Source organism: Mastigoproctus giganteus, chromosome 10, assembly GCF_048544385.1.
Source record: "Mastigoproctus giganteus isolate SK-2022 chromosome 10, ASM4854438v1, whole genome shotgun sequence".
Lineage (NCBI taxonomy): Eukaryota > Metazoa > Arthropoda > Arachnida > Uropygi > Thelyphonidae > Mastigoproctus > Mastigoproctus giganteus.
The window spans coordinates 223,698,478-223,722,655 of record NC_143584.1 but is presented as its reverse complement, the minus strand read 5'-3'; the positions used below and the strand labels follow the sequence as shown (position 1 = coordinate 223,722,655).

The 24,178-nt window shown below is 36.3% G+C and overlaps 1 protein-coding gene across 1 annotated transcript in view; it reads right to left on the bottom strand.

Annotated features, from left to right (window-relative positions):
- Positions 1–24,178, bottom strand: part of LOC150079975 (uncharacterized) — a 187,449-nt gene that overhangs the window by 16,229 nt on the left and 147,042 nt on the right. Inside the window, exons 11-13 of the mRNA XM_090383300.1 lie at positions 21,728–21,886; positions 12,775–12,933; positions 8,093–8,245 (exon numbers count right to left, since the gene is read on the bottom strand). Coding sequence (XP_090239426.1) covers positions 8,093–8,245; positions 12,775–12,933; positions 21,728–21,886 — 471 coding nt within the window. The remainder of the gene's footprint in view (positions 1–8,092; positions 8,246–12,774; positions 12,934–21,727; positions 21,887–24,178) is intronic.

Here is a 24,178-nt window from a genome sequence, read left to right as displayed (position 1 = left end):
CATGAACAGTCGACTTACTCACATTCACTATTTGTGCAATTTCACTGGCCTGTTTTCAAGAATGATGCCCTTAATGTGCGAAATGTTGTCTTATGCCTTGCTCAACGAAGACCTGCCTGCCCGATGTCGATCTTCAATGTCAACACAGCCCGCTTTAAATTCACTGCACCAAAAACACACCTGCTTCTTTGTCATCACCTTTTTGCCATACAGCCTTTTGCTTGCAAAAAAAAAAGTGAATAACTTCGTGAATACCTGTTTTGCACTCACACGATAGCTGACATTTTGCAACTGGAATCTGCTGTGAGGAGACAGTACCGCAACACTGCACTGGCAGTCTTTTTGAACGTTATTAATGGGTCTATCTGTCCACTGCGTTTCATCTCATTCCCGTTCACCATTATTAAGAAAAAAAATGTGTTACCTTACTTTTCAGAAACCCCTCGTACATTAGAAACTAGCACAAAAATATCAGCTGATCGCAAAGGAAGTTTACATTATAACAAGTATGAGCCTCAGGCCATACTAGAGACCTCTGCCCATAGACTATACTGGGACCATGTCATGATAATAGACAAGACAATCCCGCATAACAGACAAGACATAACTTCATTAACAAGAAGGAAATGGCTACCTACCTGATCAACATAGCAGCTCCCAACACCACAGTCTCCAGAAAACATAAAAGGAAAAGATCAGGAAGTACTCAGACCTAAGAGAGGAAGTCAAATATGTAACAAGTAATGACCATACTGATCACCTAGTAGCTTCTTTGACAACCACCAGCATGGTACCAAAGAGCCTCTATAAGAACCTGGCTGCAATAGGCCTCCCATTGAACCCTTCACATGGAACTTCAAAAAGCCACAATCCTGAACACATGTAGGACAGTAAGACAGTTCCTCGACCAACAGTAATGATAACAATAATAATAGTAACTGGACACAAGCACTTGGTACCAGTACCTATCATGGGGTGGAAAAAATCCCATAAAAAAGGAGAAAAAGGTTTCTTTTTTTAATATATGAGCAATTGACCATTGGGGCAACAGTTACAGATCAAGCCTAAATGAAGCATGAAAAAAGCACTGAAACTGTACATGGCCTACACTGACTACCACAAAGCCTTTGACTCCACTCCCCATAAGATCTACAAAGTTAACCTGACACTGACACTTCTAGAAGCAGGCATGGAGAAGTGAAGAACCACCATCAAAGTTGAGAGCATCAAAACCAGACCGATCCCCATCAGAAGAGGACTCTTACGGTGAGATACCGTGAGCCCACTATGGTTCATCTAGCATTCAACCCACTGCCCACCATGCTCAACAGCAAGTATGGATATGTATATATCCTTAAAGAAGGGAAGAAGAACCTGTACCTCTCTCAATCTCTCTCTCTCTCACCTGATGCACATGGATGACATTGAATTCTATTCAGCAACTGAGAATCACACCAACAGCTACTCTGGATCACTGAAGAGTTCAGCACAGACATTAGCATGCAATTTGGCCTAGACAAATGCAAGGGTTATGGATTGATTGCATCAGGGAAGTCCAGTTGCTCGAAACTATCAACTGAAGATCAGTGAAGAGATTGAAGCCAAGAGAGAGAGAGAGAGAGAGAGAGAGAGAGAGAGAAAGACCTATAAATATCTGGGATTGATGCAGGCTCAGTTAGAACACAAGATCAAGGCCTGCAAATATGTGAACATGTTCAGAGACAAACATCTACACAGTTCTAGTACTAAAATACTGCTTCATATATTGGATCAACATTGAGCTGGAGGAGATTATGAGATCGACCAGGGTAATAATGACTGAGAGCCACCAACACCATCGGAAGTCTACCATCAAGAGACTGACCATAACCTGGAAAGGCGGGAAAGGGTTTGAGAAACCTCATTGAACAACAAAAGAAGACAAAATTAAGAACCTAAGGGATTATTTCCAGGAAAATACAGGGCCAGCTACCATGCCAAAGGAAAGAAAGGTCAACCTGAACACAGAGACACCTCACACAGATGGAAGAAACAAAGACAAAGGAGGAAAAAGAAGGCACTCCATGGAAGACACTAAAATGACCTCCATCAAGACTACACAGATGAGACAGCTTCCAACATGTGGCTCATGGGCAGGAAGCTCTTCCCCAAGACCAAATCCTTGGTCTTGGTCAAGACCAAATCTCATCATCCAAGAGCAGGTAATCAACACCAGGAACTACAGGAAATATATAGCCACAAGGACCTCAGAGCGACTGATGATACAGGTCAATGATGACATCTGGCCTCAGAAATAATCCACCACATCACCACAGGATGCAGGGTGATCACCCAAATGGTTTGCTGAATGATCACCCTGCATCCCAAAGATACATACAGACACTTATAGACATAACCAGTTTTCCAGGATAATCAATGAGAAGATCCAAAAATATAAGTTCATCAAAGAAAGTGTACCATATTACAAGTATGAATTCCAGGCCATACTAGAGACTCTTACTCACAAGTTGTACTGGGCTCGTACCAAAATAACTGACAAGATAATCCCACAAAAACAGACCAGACATAACCCTCATTGACAAGTAGGAAATGGCTACCTACCTGATTGATATAGCAGTGCCCAACACCAGCAACCTTCAGAAAACTTGTGAAGAAAAGATCAGGAAGTTCACAGACCTAAGACAGGAAATCAAAGAAATGCTGGAATATGGAACAAGTAATGATCATCCTAGTCACTGTGTCAACCACCAGCATGGTGCCAAAGAGCCTCCATAAGAACCTGGCAGGAATAGGCCTTGCAGAGAACACTCACATGAAACTCCAGAAAGCCATGATCCTGAAAGCTTGCAGGATAATCAAAGAGTTCTTAAACTAACTTAAACTAACAGTAACGATAATAATAGTAACTGGACACAATCAAGCCTCATACACACTTTGTACCAGTACACATCACAGGGTAGAAAAACAACCCATAAGGAAAAAAATTCATAATAATAATATCATTTGCAATATTAACTGAAAATGACTTCTGAACATTTTTTTATTGATTAAAAAAAAAAAAAAAAAAGACTGATTTGTGTAACAGCAATGCTGAATTTAAAAATATTCTATTGAATTTAAAAAAATGTTGAGTGTATGAATCCAATGAGTAGTGAATGACAACGAGCTGTAAGGGACAGCAATTCTATTGTCAAAGTTTCAAGTTAAATACTGCATGAAAACACATTGCCTGCCCAATAAATGATTCCTAGATTTTATCCATCAAAACCTTTCTCAAAAATAAAATTAAATGGGAGGAGGAGCTATAATTTGATTTATTTCTTCTTAGGATCTTAAAAACAGTGATTAAGTGGGAAAGTATTTTAGCCATAAGCATTGTAAGCATTAAGAAATGCAGCATGACACTTCACATGATAGACAATCGTGTCTATCGACAAAGAAGAAAATTGTGTTAAACAAAGTGTTAAACAAACATTGTGTTAGACAAAGAAGAAAATTGTGTTAAAAGCAGAAGTATTGCAAATTTGCTGTATTACAGACGAGTAAAGTCTGTATTACAAATATATAGTAGTGATATAGTTGGCACAAATGATATCAAGAGTAGGAGACCGGCAGAATTGCTTAACAAGTACAGGTCACTGTTGAAAAAAAGCCGTGAAATAGGGTTGAATTTGAAAGTGTCTGCAATTCTGCCCAGACACGATAGGAGGGAGTATATGATGAGAGCCTTGTCGATCAATTCGGCCCTGGAAAGATTGTGCAAGGCTCAAGGGGTAGAATTTTTTTCAGCCTGGTCTGTACATGTTAACAGGAGAGACTGCTTCTACAGGAATGGGAAACACTTAAATAGAAAGGGTGCAAGAATATTTGATGATGCTATCGAGGCAGTGTTAGGTGGGTCAGAAAACTGCTAGATTGGGGGGATACAAGGACTAATGGATTAACGGTAGCCACTGGCAGAGGCAAAAGTGATTCTTGCACTACTTCTATTGAAATGCAATTGAGCAGCAGCCTGGAAAGCAAGGCAATGGGAATTTCCAAGACTGCTAGGAGTCATAATGGAACAAGTAAATACATGGGCTGTGTTAGGGTAACTAAGAGTAGAAACAGGTGCATGTATACTTGCATGTACACCAATGCTAGGAGTTTAGTAAATAAATTTGATGAATTTGAGGTATTGCTCAAAACATCAAAGGCAGATATTGTTGGGATATCAGAGACTTGGTGTCACACAGATATAAGGAATGCAGAACTGCAATTTGGGGAGTACAACGTCTACAGAAAGGATAGACTGGATAGGAAGGGAGAAGGGGCTATGCTATTAGTTAAGAAATACATAAAATCCAAGGAAGTGAAGCCAGTGGACATCGCTGGACAGTGCAGTGTCGAGTCAGTTTGGTGTGACATAAGCATTGGGAGATCAAAATTGTGAGAAGGAGTGTGCTATAGGCCTAATGACTCTGATGAGTATAATAAAAAACTGTACAGGGAAATAGAGTGGGCCAGTAAATCAGAGAGTCTTATATTGGGAGATTTTAATTTCCCAGATATTGACTGGAATTTGGGGGCTGGTCACTCACACACTAGCAAGGCTTTTGTGGATTTATTGGATGATTGTTTTCTACATCAGCATGTTCGGGAGGCAATTAGAGGGAGTAATACTCTTGATTTGATTATCAGCAGTGATTCTTCATGCATTAAGAATCTGCAGATAAATGAACCACTAGGTGGCAGTGATCACAGTGTGCTGAAGTGGGATTTACTCAAAGAGGTAACTACCATTAGGGGTAAAGGGAAGGGGTATTGCTTTCGTAAAGGCGACTACGATGGACTGAGACAGTATTTAAATTCTATACAGTGGGACCAACTGATGATGTTACCAACAGCAAATGCAAAATGGGAAGCATTCAAAGAACTTATCTTGGAAGCTACTAGGCTTTACATACCAACTAAGAAATATTGTTCAAGGTTTAGGCCTAACTGGATGTCAGATGAACTGATGAGGCATATGGCAGAGAAGAAACATGCATGGGATACATACAAATTAACACATGACACAGAAGCCTATGATAGATACAAGTTGATCTGTAACCAAGTTACAAAGGAGGTTAGGCAGGCGAAGGCAGATTACGAGAAATCTTTGGCAAGGGATGCAAAGAAAAACAGCAAAGAGTTCTTTACTTATGTAAACTCTAGAAGGAAGGGGATGAATCAGATTGGTCCACTTGATATCGATGGGTCAACTGTTGATGATCCTGCTCAGGTAGCTAACAACTAAATGGCAGCAGAGGAAGTAAGCAAACCCTTAGCCATAATTATGAGAGCTTCCCTGGACTCAGGGGAGGTACCTACAGACTGGAGATGTGCAAATGTGACCCGAATTCACAAAGGAGGATCAAAGGCTGACACAAGCAATTATAGACCTGTGAGTTTAACTTCTGTTCCAGGAAAATTAATGGAGGCACTAGTTAAAGAAGCACTGTAGGATCATTTAGACAAGACTTCAGTTATAGCTCGGACACAGCATGGTTTTGTTAAGGGGAAGTCTTGCCTGACCAATTTGATTGGATACTATGATGCAGTCACAAAGGAACTGGATGCAGGGAATAACTTTGATATTATATACTTGGATCTTAGAAAGGCTTTTGATACTGTTGCACATGGAAGACTGCTGCACAAATTGGAGCAGTGTGACACTGGAGGCAAATTGCTGCTGTGGATAAAGGGGTGGCTGAGGGGTAGAAGACAGAGAGTGGTAATCAATGGACGCTGCTCGTCGTGGACTAGTGTTGTTGGTGGAGTCCCTCAGGGCTCGGTATTGGGTCCATTGTTGTTTTCTGTATTCATAAATGATATTGATGATGGTATATCAAGCTTAATATCGAAGTTTGCAGAAGATACAAAGGTAGGCAGGGTTGTCAAGGACACTACTGACACTATGCTGCTGCAACAGGATCTGGAAAGGTTGAGCAGATGGGCTGAGAGGTGGCAAATGAAGTTTAACATTGACAAATGTAAAGTACTACACATGGGAAACAGCAACCCCAGAGCAACGTATCAACTCTGTGGTACTACACTGACAATGGTAGAGAATGAAAGGGACCTGGGGATGGTTGTGCAGGCAGATATGAAGTTCTCTGAACAGTGCAGACGGGCTGCAAGAGTAGCTCATGGTGTATTGCCAATGATATATAGGAATTTTTCTAGCAGGGATAAGGAGGTGATTATTCCCTTGTATAAGGCAATGGTCAGGCCACACCTAGAGTACTGTATTCTGGTCTGGAGGCCTCATTTCAAGAAGGATGTAGAGCTGCTGGAACGAGTACAGAGAAGGGCAACAAGATTAGTGAATGGAACAAAGGGGTGCTCTTACGAAGAAAGGCTTAAGTTTTGCAAATTACAGTGTCTGGAGACTAGGCACCAGCGAGGTGATCTGATAGAGGTGTATAAAGCATTGAATGGTTTGAGCATGCTCAATGCTGATGGGATTCTTCCTCTCGCTCAGAATAATCACCTGAGAGGGCATAAATTCAAATTGAAGAAAGACAGATGTAGGATAGACGTGCGGAAATTTGCCTTTAGCCAGCGAGTGGTTGGTTGGTGATACAGACTTCCATCCCTTGTCGTGGAAGTTGATAGCCTAAATAAGTTTAAAGCTCAGCTGGACAGGTATTTTGAACGAACAGAGGGGTGAAGTGGAAGTGGTTTTTTTTTTTTTTTTTTTGGCTGGTGCTGCATAAGCTTGCTTTCTTGCATCAAATGCCTGTACTAATGCTAATGCTAATATAAACTATTATATTTTTTAAAATTTTATATAGTTTATACAGGAAAATATAGTTTTATACAGGAAAAAAAAATTTTATTTACATGAAGGGTGGCTTTACAATATAATATTTGGTAAAGGTGGGGAGAGGTGTTTGGCTCAAAAATTTTGAGAACCACTCAAATTAGATGAAACTTGTTGCAAAGTCCGTGGAGGATTTTTGCAATATGCATCTTCTGTGATGGATCCTCATATGAAACAATTAGATGGTGTCAGGTTGAAGCCGGGAGGCTGCACTGAAATACTAATCAGGAAATTACCTGGAAAGTGTAAAAAAAAACTCCACAGAAAGCCTTTAAGTCTGTACTATTCCATCACCTTGCTGAAAACAATAATAATGCTCATCTGGCTCCAAAAGAGGAACAAACTGTCTGCAATCCATATCTATATATATATATATATATACTTAGCTATTCACTGTTTGAGAAAATAATGGACCAATTATTCTACACCACAATACTACTCGCTACATCCTAATCAGCCAAAAGTGAAGAGGATTCTGTTGAAAGTAAAATGGATTGTTTGTGGTCCAAATTCTGGTATACTGACTTATTTTCTGATGAAACCAGACTTCATCAGAAAATAAGTGGCATTTAATAACCAAAATGGACAAAACATTGAAACCACTGACAGCTATTCACCCTTTTATCCTTATTTTGTTCCTTTGATTCATGCACAATAATTACTTTATACAAGAAAGATTTTACTTTTAACTTCTTTATGTGCAAAATAAAATGGTGGGGACACATGCATGCACGCACGCACGCACGCACACACTAACAATTCAAAGAATCAGCATATGGTATGAAGGTGCCACATTTTAAGTTTCTGAACAAATTTTTCACGCATGGTTTCAGAGGTTTGTCACCAGATAAGTTTGAATGAATGACAGCCAATTGTAAAATAATAAATATCACTATTGATGCTAACAGGCTGAATTATTCCATATTCTTTCTGCGCAGTTACCTTTTCATGGGTATGCTGCAAAATGTCAATAAGAGTGCATCAATAACAGGATTTACTTTATTCTGCAACTGTGAATATGTCCTGTTTTGTTTCAAGTTGCATGGCAACAAAGACATTCTGTACTTATGTTTATTTAAGTTCAACAAAAGATAAACTAAATGATGTCGTACAATTTTGAATACTAAAAAAATATTTAAATGTTAAAAGATAATTTCTATACAATGTGACAAAATTTTTTATAGATGACAAGAATTTGAGAGCATGCACCCTATCCTTTTAAATTATCTAACTTGCACAACTTACCAGTGACTCATCTCTGAGGATTCCATCTCCACAATGCAAATCTGTTTTGCCAGGACATTCTGAACTGATGTGTTTTTTAAAATTCAGCCTAACTATTCCACTCTTGCAGTCGGCACACTGAACAATTGCATGTTCACAGGATTCCTTATGCTTCTATACAAGAAATAGAATAGATAGTGCACTATTAGTAATTAAGAAATGTCCATCCATATTTTTTAAATAAAGAAATGTGTTATACTCCTCATTTCAAGTGATTATAAGAATATGCTCTAAGTTAGAAATTCTAGAATATAATGCCTAATGTGGAAAATTTCTCCAAAATTTTTGATAATTTTATAACTTAAAACAAGTGACATATCATAGCTTTAGTACGTTTGTTTTTCTCTTTAGCATGTATTAATTATAACTGACAGTAAGGAGGAAACTGATCGGAACATAGTTTATTTCACAACATAATCATCAAAAACATTTACACCTATCTTATTGCTTTATCAAATTCTGGAAATCTGCTGCATGAAAAGTCATTGGCTGTTATCATAACCAGTGATGTACATGTATTCATTTTTCCACCTCTACATCATCAGAAAAAAATGTCAAAGGACCATTACCAATGATAATTTGTAGGTCTATCACTTTCAAACACTACAGGGAATAGCAACCAAAATAATTTAAACACTTGGTGGGATTGAACTAAAATAAAAAAAAGTAGATGAAGGGTATTTCGGAGTGACAATATGAGTAGACATGAAATCCTTCAAGAAGTACAGATGGATGGCAAGGAGGGTCCATATTATCTACTAATCATTTGTCTGTACAGAAATGGAGATCATAACTCCACTGTACAAGATAATTTTAAGACAGCACTTGAAATACTGTATCTAAGTAAGGAGAGACACCTAAAAAAAAGACAACTTCTTGAAAGGGGCCAAGGGGCCTAACAACAGAAAACCTGCTTGGTGAGATCAGAGCTAAAGGGTATCTACATGAAGAAAGATTTCAAACATGTGGGCTATGGAACTTGGTAAGTAGATACCTTAAAAGGGACCTTACTAAGATCTATCAAGGCTCTGAAAGGAGAAAGTAAAATGAATGAGGGCAACTTTTTTTGCTGCTAGAAATGACTCCAGAACTAGGGACCATAAATCCAAATTATGGAGAAATAAATTTAAACTGGATTGTAGGAAGTTTTCTTTTCAGACAGTTGTTGATTACTGTACCGAGTTGTCTACATGGATGGTTGAGGTCGAGAACTTGGGGAAATTCAAAGATCAAGCTGGAAAAGAACCTTGAAGAGGCAGAAGTCAAATAGGTAAAATTTTCCCATTTCACCCCAAATGGTGTAGATCTGACTTGAACTTATTTAAGTTGTCAATTCCCACCACGGCAGATGGAAGTTTGTTCCAACTATCAACCACCAGGTGGCTAAAGGCAAATTTTTGCACATCTATTCTACAATTGTCTTTCTTCAATTTGAATTTATGTCCCCTTAGGTGAGTAATCTGAGCAAGGGAGAGAATTCCATCAGCAGTGAGCTTGCTTTGCAGGTGCCTAGTCTCCAAAAGCTGCAATTTGCAGAACTTAATCCTTTCTTGGTAAGGCGCCTCCATAGCCAGGTGGGAAGGGACAGCAGTGCGTAGCACACGCTTCTTGATTAGACCAGGGTTCGAACCCGTCGCCACCAAATACAGAGGATGTGGAAAGGTCAGGGAATGACCACTGCATATCCCGGAGCAATATGGCCTTAGTTGCTAATGCTCCTAAAAACCAAATAACAACAACAACCTTTCTTGGTAATAGCAACCCTTTGTTCCATAAGGAAGAAGACCAAGGGACAATTGCAAACAGCCCAGCATAAAATTCCACGAACAGCACAAACAGGCCACTAGAACACTCATGACATCATCATCATCATCATCATCAGCCATTTTCAATCCACTGCAAAGGCCTCTCCAGCAACTTTCCAGTTCCTTCTGTTTTGAGCACTGGCCATCCATTTACTACCCAAAAACTCATGAATTTCATCTATCCATCTCTGCCTTTGTCTTCTAGGTTTTCTTCTAGCTCCTCTTGGGTACCATTCTGTTATTTTCTTAGTCCATCTGTCATCATGTCTTCGAGCTATGTGTCCTGCCCAAGACCATTTTAGTTCTTTAGTTTTGATAAGACTGTCCTTTACTTGAGTTTGCTGCCTAATCCATGTGTTTCTCTTCTTATTTTCATCAACCGGTGAAATACCACCACTTTGCTTATTGGAGGCTTGAAGTGGTGAAACCCATGTTTAGTCTCTAGAGCAAAGTTTCCGGCATCCCCCTCCCCCCATACTTCTCCTTCCCATGCACAGTACTAAGTACTATAGGTTGATACCTTTCGTGTTTGGGGTTTTCATAAAAAAAAAAAAAAAATCTAACAGTCTGATTCCCAATATAATTCGTTCCATTCTTTGCTGTGTAGTTCTCAGCTTCTCTTCCATTCTTTTGGTGAGTGCCCAAGTTTCACTTCCATAAGTCATGGTGGGGAGTATACATTGATTCATTATTTTACGTTTCAGACAAACTGGGATATTGCTCTTCAGTATGTGACTATATTTCCTGAATGCTATCCATCCAAAATTTATTCTTCTCTTGACTTCCAGCCATTTATCATTATTACAGCTAATAACTTGTCCCAGATAAGTATATGACTCCACCTTTTCAATTACTGCTCCTTCAATCATTATTTCCCTTTCCGTGGCATACTTGTTCATCATTACTTTTGTTTTAGCTATGTTCATCTTTAGTCCAAAATCCTTACTAACTGTACATAACTGATTAAGATTTTCCTCTAATTCTTTGGGATCATGGCTTATAACCACAATGTCATCTGCAAATCGTAAATGGTTTAGGTACTCTCCGTTCACATTGACTCCTTTCTGCGACCAGTCTAATCTTCTGAAAGCTTCCTCAAGGGCAGCAGTAAACAGCTTCGCAGATATTGTGTCTCCTTGTCGAACTCCTTTCTCGATTTTAAATTTGCTACTGTCTTTGTCTAGTCTAATAAAGGAGGTAGCACTCTCATATATTTTCTTCAAAATCATAATATATGGAGTATCTATGCCTTGTCTTTCCAGTGCCCGAAACATTGCCTTATGCTGTATGGAGTCAAATGCCTTTTCATAATTTTTCTTTCATAATTTCATACTCATGATATATAGGAACTTTTCCAGCTGGGACAAAACAAAAAAAAAAAAAAACCATATTGTATAAGGTAGCAGTTCTCAGACAATTCTCAAACATTCACCCAGAGGGTGAATGTTTGAGACAGAGACCAAACATTCACCCTCTAGAGACCAAACATTCACCCTAGAGACCAAACATTCACCCAGAGGGTGAATGTTTGGTCTCTGTGACTCCTCTATGATATTTTGCAATGTAAAATATAGATTTCTGCAAAAAAAATGGGAATTTAAGATAATTGGCTAAAATTTTACCACTGAAATTATTCCATTAACATTTTTAATGCAAATGCACACATTTTGCAACGTTTATCATTACTGAAACATATCTACTCATTATTTATTACACAGAACACAATGTAATTTGCTATCAACATCTATAAATTTGTTTCTTGCTTTACATTTAATTGACACTAAACTAGAAATATTCAAGTTTACAAAGATAAGTAGTGGGAAAACCACTATGGAATTCACTTACAATAAAATCAGATAAGTTTTACCAACAAAGGCAAAAAGCAAGACTAATGCTAAGGACTGACTGCATGGAAATACAATGTGAAAATAAACAGCATCCCTTGGAATTTTTATTGTGCAAATTTAACGTATTGCATCTTAACAATGACTCGTTCCACACAGTCATACAAAATGAGGTTGACATAGTTGCACACACATCAAACAAGTTAAAACTGTTCCAGATATCTTTTGAAATGTTCAGTTAAATATTTACATTGCACAATCATTGGACTGACTATTCTACTATGCTGTAGTCAAGGGTTAAGAAAATGAAGAAGATAACTGTTGAACTAGTAAAGACTGCTCGTAACCCTTGCAAAGTTTTCTTGCAACTCCCCCCAAGGGGGGTCACAACCCTATATGTGAGAACCATTTGGTATAAGGCAACTCAGGTATTGGAAACTGCATTCTAGGAATGACAGATATCTGTTGAAAAGGGAGGAGAGAAGAGCAAGATCAATTACAGAACAGATGTGCAGAAATTTGTACATTCAACCAGACAGAAATGGATTGCCAAATCTACTTCCACTTAATGGGGTACGGATGAGAAGCTTAAATAAATTTAAAGAAAGGTTATATAAATTATTGGAAGAAACGGGCTAATGAAGTGGTGTGTGTGTGTGTGTGTTTTTTTTTTTTTTTTTTTTTTTATGTATAAGCTTTGCCTTCTTGCATCATGTTCCCAATATTAATACTAAAAAAATTCAAAAATTCCTGCAATATCAATTAATGCAGGACGTCTGTTTGGTTATAGTTATATAACTAACTGAGCTTAAAAAAAAATTAAGAATATAAGGAAACAATGAGGAAAAACAAAAAAGAACATTCATAAAACAGCTTCACTACAAGAATTATATTTGTATTCTGAAGAGCAGTTTCTAAAAAAAAAAAAAAAAAAAAAAAAAAAAAGCAGAAGCAATTTCATTAACAAGAGAAATTCAAGTTGCGTAACACTTACATCAAGATCATGCTTTTGAAATGTTTCTTTGCAGTATGGACATTTGACACAGTTCAGCGGACACCTACTATTTATATGCGCATCCAGGAATTTGCGAATCATTTTGGCATTACAATATGGACAGGCAACCTTGACTAACTCACAGTTTCTTTCATGATCCTGCAGAAAAAGTATTGCAAAAATTAATATGAAAAAAAAAAAAAAAAAAACACCACTTATTTTTTAAAGTTAAACTGTCTTAAAATCAAAAAACCCAAGATGTTTTAGAGGCACAAAATCTTTGGAAGTTGACTACACCTTTAATAAAAAAGCATGGATGACAAGTGATATCTTTGAAGCCTGGATATTAAAACTAGACAGGCGTATAACAAAATAAAAAAGGAAAATCGTGTTGGTAACTGACAACTGTCTGGCACATCCTGCCAGTATTTCTGCCAAACTTAAAAGTGTGAAGTTGTTGTTTTTACCACCAAACGTAACTTCAAAACTCCAGCCAATGGACCAAGGCATTATTTAAAATTTTAAATTTCATTATCGAAAAAGAATAATAATGAAGATTGTCAATGCGTTATCAGAAAATAGAAACTTGGAGGTTACAATTAACCTTAGAGATTGCATCTCCGAACTGGCAAAAGTTTGGACAATTCAATATTGTTTTTCGAAAGCAGGATTTGCATTGAATACAGAAGTCGAACAACAACTGAAAAATTTTTGGACATTATTAGAATCGTCCGGAAACATCAAAAATGAAATAACACTGGATAGTTATGTTTATGTAGATCAAGATCTGAGTACAACAGAACATCCAAATGAAGATGAAATACTGTTGAACAGTGTTAGACGTGACCATGATCACGAAGAAATTAAAGATAATGCTGAAGACGCATCAGAACAACACGTAGAAAAGCCAACTCGCAGAGAAATGATTAACGCTTTTAAAATGGTTCGTATGGGTCTACAGTTTTGTGAAAATGTTCCTGATAATGTTTTTAATGCTCTGAACAAATGTGAGGTTTTCTTTGAGAATCAGACATTTTTTAATTGTATTGTGCAAACGAAAATTTAGATTTTTTTAATTTGTGATACTTCCGGCAAAAATTGTGTAAACGTAATTTAAATAAGTGTTTTTGAAATAAAATACATTAAAAATAAATGAGGATTCATTTTCATTTACTAATTAAATAATTTTTAATAAAAAAGATATTCTCTGTATAACGAAATTTCTCTATAACGAATTTTTTCGCTGGATTTATAGGGAAGTTTGACTGTATATAATTTACATTTTAAGATAAACAACACTTCTATGTTTTCAATCAATTCTCTGATCATATTTTTGGATATCTTAAGAGATGAACTGGTTAAAGATATTAAGATATTCTAACCAGCACTGGCTGTAGTTTTTTTTTAATCCCCCCCCCCTCTTTTGTTGACATTTGCATTTTTTTTACTTCAAAATTGGATAAAAAAAAAAAAAAAAAGAAAGAAAAAAAGAAAATTTGTATTTCGATAAAATAAATCACAATTACAAAACAATTTACAATTTGGATATTACAAAACCATACATTCTGCTAAGAAAAATTTTAGTGTATTCTGGTATGCCCAGATTCTCGCAAATTAAAATAATTTATAGGAACTAAATTTTTTTGGCTTTTATGCTTGAATTGGATTTTAATAATTTTGAGAAATCTAAAAATTTTCAATGCTGCTTTCAATTGAAATTAGTGTGAATCCAGATTTTGAGACATAGTGGACCTCAAATAATTTTTTTAATAATTGAGTTTTGAGAAACTGCACCCATCAGAAGCCACTGATACCGGTAATGTTAAAAGAACGCGTAATGCTACAGAAGTGTTGGGAGTGAAAAAATTATTTCTTGCTATAAATTCTAATATTTTTAGAAGGGATGTTTTAGAACTTATTAACTCAGATAAAGCTATTAATTAATAAAACAATTCTATTCCATCAATGTCAGCATTCTTATCAGTAGTACTGAGTGCCAAATGGTCCTGGCAGTGCTTTAGGAGGACTTCTTTGGAAAACTGATTTTTAATATTTCCAATATTGTATAAAAATTCAAAAGTTTCACAATGATCATTCAATATACAACAGAAACACTCAACTTTAAATCTTTCTTTTGGATCAAGAATAGGATCACCACGAGCCTCAGAAGAGAAGCGTTGGTTATTCTCCCTCCCAGGACAAATGGATTGTTGAGGTACCAATGTCAGTTCAAAATTGAGATCCACTGCTATTGTTATTGCTTCTTTAACAGTTTCCTTAAATCCCTCATCTGAATGGTTTTTTTTTTTTAAATATTCCAACATTTTATTCAAAATCATTCTTGCCTCAGATGTGTCTATGGCTATGGTTTGCATAACTTTGCCGGCCAAAATAATTTGATTTAGAATATAATGGCTATAACTGTGTAATATGAAAATTGAAACTGCTTCATTTTCTGACCTAATGTTTCAGCTCCATGCCAAAATGAAGGCTCAATATGACAAGTCCTGGCTTAATTTCGAATAGTGCGTTGTAAATCTCTCCTGATGAATATCAGAATGGTCTAATAGTATTTATTCTACTTTCCCATTTAGTTTGACTTAGAGATTTAAGTGCATGTTTTTGTTCACGATGCTTCTTCAATACTGCCCAATAGTGTAGAAGCACTAAAAAAGTTGTAAATTGCTTGCATTGCAGCAAAATATGAAACGGCATCTTTAGACGATTTGGAAGCAATGCTGATAACCATATTGAGTGAATGTGCAGTGCAAGAAATGAAAAAAGCTTGATTATTTAAATTCAATATTCTTTGCTGTACACCTGCATGTTGTCCTTGCATGTTTGAGCTCTTATCATATCCTCGGCCACAAAAATTTTTAAAATTTTTTCCATAGTGTTCCGATCTTTGTCGAATTATTATATGTGTGAGGGCTTTCCCAGTAGTTTTGTTCACCGGTTTAAATTCTAGAAAGTGCTCACAAATTTTCACTTATATACTTTCATCAATTTTATAATCTGTAATACTACTGATGTTTGTTCAATTTTGCTCAGATCATGAGAACAATCAACTAGAACTGAGTAATATTTGGCATGTTTCAAATCCGATAAAATTTTATTACGCACTATTAGAAATAATTCTATTATCTCATTTGGGGTATTTTTTACCAAAATAACGGGTATGAATCTCTTTATCTTTCACTGTTTGTACATGCTCAGCCATAAAACTATTGAATTTTGCCAGTAACTCAATCAATTTCAAGAAATTTCCATTGTTATTATCGTATAAAATTTCCAAGGATCCATGGAATGCAAGGCACTGTTTGGCTAGAAAATTAATGATTGCTACTAAATGTTCCAACACAGTTTGCCAATGCAGAATTTCTAAATTTAGTAGATGTTGCTGTACTGTTTTGATTTTATTTTTGTACTGGGACAATCTATTTGACACTCAATCCGATTTGTCAATGAGTGTAAATGATTTTTTGATCTTTCGTGTTCTTTCAAATGCTGATGCAAATTTCTCCAGTCATTAAAAACCTGCCATTGTCAGAAGAATGTCTGAGTTACAGAACAGTTGGCAACAAAAAAAAAAAAAAAAAAAAACTACACCTTTGGTCTGAATATACTAACCATGATCTATTAATTTGTTCCCCATTTTTCTTCTTTTTTTTTTTTAATCTTACTGGATGGCATAAATTGATGATTCATTTCATTAAATGGATATTCAAATGCGCAGAATTAATTTTTAAGAACTATTTTTTTTAACAATAATTATTCACATTGCATCAGTAATTATTACTGGCCATACAGCTGAATTTAATCCTATATCAATCTGTCCATGTCCACCTTCCAATAATTGTTGTTTGGTTATATTTGGATAACAGTTCTTTGTTTCTAGACTCCTTTGGCTGAAGAAGTACTCTTTGGACTGATTGTGATTGTTCATCTTTGCCAATTAGTGAATATAAACATTAGTTGAATTTTTGTCCATCTTTATCAGTTAGATTATATCCTGTATCATTCTGTCCATCTTCCAATAATTGATTTTCATTTTAGATTTGGATAACAATTCTTCATTTCAGGACTCTTCTAAAGAAGAAGTAAATATTTGGATGGATCGTTTTATGAGTCAGCAAAGATAATCTTTGGTAGAAATGTTACTCATCTCAGTTGATAAAGATAATGTTTGCTTTGATTGTCATTCACCACTTTCACTGCATTGCTGTGGGCTTTTTCTTGATTATCAAACTTACTTAAATTACAAGGTAATTTTCTAATTCTCTTTGATGTTTCAAGTTTTGATGCAGATAGGTAGCTCTGGAAAGTTGTTTTCATTTTTATTTTGGCATTTTAGCTCTATAAATAGAAACTATAGTAATCTATATATAGAAAATAGAAATCAACCAAAAAAAAAAAAAAAATCAATTTCACATCCATTCCCTCTAAAAGTTTGTCCAGTTTCTCCTTGAATCTATTCTACAATTGTCTTTTCTCAATTTGAATTTATGCCCACTCAGGTTTATAATCTAAGCAAGTGGAAGAATCCCATCAGAATTCAGCATGCTCAACCCATTCAAGGCCTTATACATCTCAATCTGATGATCAACTCACAAGTGCCTAGTCTCCAGCCACTACAATTTGCAGAACTTAAGCCTTTCTTTGTAAGAGGACCTCTTTGTTCATTCCCCCTCACCAATCTTGTTGTCCTTCTGTGTACATGTTCAAGCAACTCAATATCCTTCCTAAAATGAGGCCTCCAGACCTGTACGTAGTACTCAAAGCGTGGCCTGACCATTGCCTTATACAAAGGGATAATCACCTCCTTTTCCCTACTAGCAAAATTTTTGTATATATCGCTGACAATACCCCATGACTTGCTCTGGCAGCCTGTCTGCATTGCGCAGAAAACTTCATATCTGACTGTACAATTACTCGCAGGATCTTTTTCATTTTTCATTTTACCACCTTAAGTGTAGTACCACACAGTTGGTACATTTCTCTGGGATTACTTCTACCCATATACAGTACTATGCATTTGTCAATGTTAAACTTCAGTTGCCACTTCTCAGCCCATCTGCCCAAATTTTCTAGATCCTGTTGCAGTAGCACACTACCATTACTGTCATTAACAATCCTGCCAACCTTTGTATCATCTGCAAACTTTTCTTCCCTTTTTTCCTCTCTTCATGTGTGAATGTAGATGCAAAACACCCATTCAGATTATCAGCTATCTGAGCAGGATCATCAACAGTCAAACCATCGATATCAAGTGGACCGATCTGATTCAACCCCTTCCTTCTAGAGTTTATATAAGTAAAGTCGTCCTTGCTGTTTTTCTTAGCCTCCTTTGCCAAAGATTTCTTGTAATCTGCCTTCACTTGTGACTTGATTACAGATTAGCTTATATTTGCCATTGTTCTGAAAGTCTACTGTATATTTTGTGTGTAAAACTTTTATATACAGTTCCTGTATATACAAATTCAAACTACCTGCTTCCAGTCAATCGCTACCCACTCGCCAAAGGCAAATTTCTGCACATCTCTACTACAACCATCCTTCCTCAATTTAAATTAATGTCCCCTCATGTGTGAGAGAACGTAAATTTGATCTTGCAAGTCCCTAGTCTCTAGGTGCAGGGCTAAAGCTTTTCCTGGTAAGAGTACCCTTTCGTCCCTCTCACTAGTCTCGTTGCTCTTCTCTGTACTCATTCCACCATATCCACATCCATCCTAAAATGAAACCTCCAGACCTGTATGCAGTATTTAAGATGTGGCCTGATCATTGCCTTAAACAATAAACCTTGTCCCTGCTGGCAACATTCCTGTATATCATTAACAAAACCCTGTGAGTTCCCTTGGTAGCCTGTCTGCACTGTTCAGAGAACTTCATGTCTGACTACACAATTACCCCCAGGTATTTTTCATTCTCCACTATCTATCTCAGTGTGGTACTACACAGTTGGTATATTAATCTGGAATTACCCCTCTCCATATGAAGTAGTTTACAACTGTTGATATTAAACATCAGCTGCCACTTAGCCCATCTGTATAATTTTTCTAGATTTGTACCAGATTACTGTCATTACCCTGCCAACTTCCATATCATTTTCAAACTTAGATATTAGGCCTAACATATTTTCATCAATATCATTAATAAATATTGAAGATAACACTGGGCCTAGCAGTGAACCCGGTGAGATTCCACAAATAACATTTGTCCAAGGGTAACATCTCTAATTTGCCCATGATAACAACTCTCTTCTCTTCTCATTCCTTTTAACTACAGTAGCAACTTGCCCTTAATGCTACACTCCTCCCAATTTATACAGTTATATTTTATGTACAACAGTATCCAAAGCTTTTCTGAAATCTAAATATATAATGTCAAAAATATCATTTGCATCCAGTTCCTTTGTCACAGTATCCAATCAGATTGATAAAACAAGACCACCCCTTAAGAAATTCATGTTGCAACTGCAGTATAAATGTATTCTTGTCTAGATGGCCCTGCATTACTTCTTTAATAGTGACTGCATTAGTTTCCCCAGAACAGAAATCAAACTAACAGCTCTATAATTACTCTTATCATTCTTTGATCTCCCCAAATGTGAATTAGAGATAAATGCATAAATCTGTAATCCACAGAATCACTTCTGAATTCAAGAATGCTCTCATAATTATTATTAAAGGTTTGCTCACATTTTTCCTGCCTCCCTTAATATAACTGAATAGATCCAATCCACCCCAGATGCCAGATGCCCTTCTTATGTTTTGCATCACCAATTTCTCTTACATTTTCCTCTCAATTATCACAAAATCGCTCAGCTAGTTGTTCAGAATTCAATACACTTCTAGCATCTCTGCCCTTCAAAAATTCATTGTGTGTGTGAATGTAGATGCAAAATACCTATTCAGTTTGCAGCAACTTGAGCAGGGTCATCAATAGTTAAACTACTGACATCAAATGGACCAATGTGATTCAACCCTTCCTTCTACTGCTAATATAAGTAAAAAAAAAAAAAAAAAAAAGAAGAAAAAGAAAAAAGCCTTTGCTGCTTTTTTTTTTGCATTTTTTGCCAGAGAATTCTCCTCATAATCAGCCTTAGTTTGACTAATCTCCTTTGTGGCTTGATTGCAGACTACTTTATATCTCTGAAGCATAGACAAGTATAGCTCCAAGGATTGATGGAGGCTGCCAAGGAGTGTACTGAACCATTGAGATTAATTATGACGGCTTCTTTGAACTTGGGAGATATTTCTTTGAATTGGAAAAGTGCCAACATATTGTCAATACACAATGGCATTTCTAAGATTGAAGTCAGTACCTAGTTACTCTGACTAACTAGAGAGTAACTAGTCAGTAACAGACTAGTTACTCTGACTTCAGTGGGAGAGAAAATCTTAGAGACAATGATTAAGAGTGCAATCCAGGGATATTCCAGGGCAGGAATGCAGTTATATGGCAATCATGGCACAGATTTGTTAAGTGGAGCTCTCTGACCAATCCAATTGATTGTTATGGTGCAATAACGGAAGAAATGGATGCAAACAATAATTTTGACATCACATAATTAGATTTCAGTAAAGCTTTTGATACTGATCCACATGAAAAGCTTCTGCAAAACCAAATCTGTGGCATTAGGGACAAGTTACTGCTGTGAATATAGGGAAGGTTGAATGAGAGAAAATAAAGTGGTTTTGAATAGGCACTGTTCTTCTCGGACTAATATTATTAGTAGTGTCCCTCAAAATTCAGTGTTGGCACTTTATTGTTTCCAATATTTATTAATGATACTGATGAAGGCATAGTTTCATGTCAAAGTTTGATGATAACAGAACATCAGTAGGTGGTTAATGACATTAATCAGAGAGATGAGCTGAAAAGTGGCAATTCAGGTTTAACATATCTTCAATATTCTTTGATCCTCACTTTTGACAAAAGTGAATACAGTATTTTCTAGCTTTTTTTTTTTTTTTTTTTTTTTTATGTAAACAGCAAAATATTGTATTTTCCAATTTTCTTCAAGATAAATTTTTAATAAAAATTGTATTGTCACCTCAGTAAATGCTATTATTTAACAAGGCTGCAGAATAGAGGCACAAATGGATTTTTAAAACATTTAATTCATAGCCTTTTTGCTACTGGGTGGAAGGTGGAGTTATTGTTTTTTTAGAATGATTATAAAATGTTCCAGTTGCTTGAACTTTCCAGACAGATGAATGGCTGACATTCATGTATATTGTTTTCATGATGATGCAAAGAAAGTACAATTTACACAATATTATTTACCACTTAGAAAATAAAATAAAATTGGAATATTTAAATATGCAGAAAATGAGAAAAATATATAGTGCCATGTAAATATGTGTAAGACTGGAAGAGAAGCTGAGAACTACACAGCGAAGAATGGAATGAATTATATTGGGAATCAGACTGTTAGATAAGAAGAGAAACACATGGATTAGGCAGCAAACTCAAGTAAAGGACATTCTTATCAAAACTAAAGAACTAAAATGGTCTTGGGCAGGACACATAGCTCGAAGACATGATGACAGATGGACTAAGAAAATAACAGAATGGTATCCAAGAGGAGCTAGAAGAAAACCTGGAAGACAAAGGCAGAGATGGATAGATGAAATTCATGAGTTTGTGGGTAGTAAATGGATGGCCAGTGCTCAAAACAGAAGGAACTGGAAAGTTGCTTGAGAGGCCTTCATCCTGCAGTGGATTGAAAATGGCCGATGATGATGAAATATGTTACTCTTAACTTTATTTATATTGCATACAGGATGATAAAAATTACAAATGCAATACCAAATAAATTATATATATTAATAAAATTGAGTAATGAAGATAGAACTGTATCTTAAATATTTAGTTGAAATGAAGCATTCAAAAGGATATCACTTTTTTACAGTAAAAGCAATAAAAAAATAAGTTATTTGCAGCTTACCTCAAGTTTTTTCCTTTGAAAAACTTTCAGACAATGAGAACAGTTTACTCTCATTTCAGGACAAATACTATTTACATGTTCATCCAAATCTTTACGACGTATATCAGCATGACAAAGGGCACAGCTGCTAGTGGCAAAACCACATATACTTTTGTGCATCTATAAAAAAAAAAAAAAAAAAAAAAAAAAAAATATATATATATATTGTGTTCTTATTGAAGACTATAAAATTGATATTTGGTAAAGTTTACCATATTAGATACCTGTCAGTTGTGCAATGTTAATGCTATCAAAATTAGGCATTATACATGCATGAAATTATATTAGTCTATTTTATTTAATGGTATCTATCTGTAGGGTGTATAAGGACCAAACTAACAAGTTAGTAAAAGTAAACTAGCTTTAGCTTGGAATGCCTATATAAATTTATATTAATTAAAATGAAAATAAAAATGATAATGAACAATGAAAATTGTAAATAACATTCTCTCACTTGGTTATCGGTCTGCTACTTCTTCGGGGGCTTTGAGCAGACCGATAGCCAGATTAAAAGAATGTCTCATACCTACCCGTTTCTGTTGTCCCCATTCCAGTTTTGCCTGACTTTAATTTTTAGGTGATTGTATTGAAATTAATAGAAATTAAATGGGAAGTGCTAATAAATGAGAAAAGGTGTGTGTTAAATTAAAATTTTGTAAAAATAGTGTCAGAATCAGCAAACTGGGATAGGCAACACAAAGCCGAATGGGTATGTATCAGATTAAATGAGAATGGGTTCTTACTTCCTTCTTGTTCTGTGGTAGTCAGACTGAAAAGGGATCAATTCCCACCTTCTGGTTGTTTTATGTGTTGATTAAATGATACTGTGCAGCCGTGCTTTTCATTGACTATGGTGTGATGGTGAAATTGCTGTAGGCAATATGCCCTATGTCAGTGCAAGTGTTCTGATAGCCTTGAGAGGGTTTATATTTGAGTTAGTGGGGGGGGGGGGGGGTTGCCTCTGATGGTGAAAGGAACCTATATAAATGAAATGATGTGTTTATACAAGTACAATAAGTGTTAGTATGATTACATACAAAATGTATGTTAATGAAAAAGTGTGTTAATGTAAATATATAGGAAATGCTATCCCCTGGACAAGGTTGTTGTTATTTGGTTTTTATGAGCATTAGCAACTAAGGCCATATTGCTCCGGGAATATGCGGTGGTCATTTCCTGACCTTTCCGCATCGTCCATATTTGGTGGTGACGGGCTCGAACCCCGGTCTAATCAAGAAGCGTGTGCTACGCACTGCTGCTCCTTCCCACCTGGCTACGGAGGCGCCTCCTGGACAAGGGCCGGTATAGCTTTTCTAAGGCATAACGACCCGTGTATGTCCGAGGGGATAGCTATATACATATTTACAGCCTCCTTCAATGTGAATTTTCACCCTATGTCTCTAGGTTTATACTGTGTTTGTAATTAAATGAAGGGATATAAACGTTGTGTTTAAAATACCTTAGGCATGATTATTCTGTTGTTGGGAGTTTGATACAAGTTGATAAATTACCAGTTATTAGATTGTCTGTTTTTTTGGGGGGGGGGGGGGAAGAAATTTTTGGTAAGCCGGGTTACAGTGCAGTCAGACAACGAGCCTCTTCTAAGCACAATAAACCCAGGAATCAAAATTGGGAAGTCATTATCTTAGTTTGATGAAAGACACTGGCTTTTAGACCAGGCAAAGATGGGCTATGGGCCATTTACTGGTGTTATAGTTCTAAACTGGTTCAGTGTATTGGGATTGACGTTGGGGTGGTGTAGGTTGAGGTTCGCAAGTATGGCCGCTTCAATATGGTGTTTGCTGTAATTGGCAGGTATATTATTCTTGAGGAGAATATCTATCAGTTTTTTTATTGCTTCCGTCATGTTATCTAGATTATTGCAGATGTGTATTAACCTGTTTGTCCAGGGGATAGCATTTCCTATATATTTACATTAACACACTTTTTCATTAACATACTTTTTGTATGTAATCATACTAAATTAACCCCGGGGGCTCACATCTGGTGAGTATGGGCTTGGCAAACCCAGGGTCCTGAGCTGGATATCATCATTCTTCTCTTTCTTGGTGATTCTCTCTCTCTCTCTCTCTCTCTCTCTCTCTCTCTCTCTCTCTCTCTCTCTCTCTCTCTCTCTCTCGGGGTAACTTGGGAATTTTTTTTTTTTTTTTTTTGGCTGGTGCAGCATAAGCCTCAGGCTTCCTTGTACCATATGGCCATTAATAATAATAATAATAATAATAATAATAATAACACTTATTGTACTTGTATAAACACATCATTTCATTTATATAGGTTCCTTTCACCATCAGAGGCAACCCCCCCCACTAACTCAAATATAAACCCTCTCAAGGCTATCAGAACACTTGCATTGACATAGGGCATATTGCCTACAGCAATTTCACCATCACA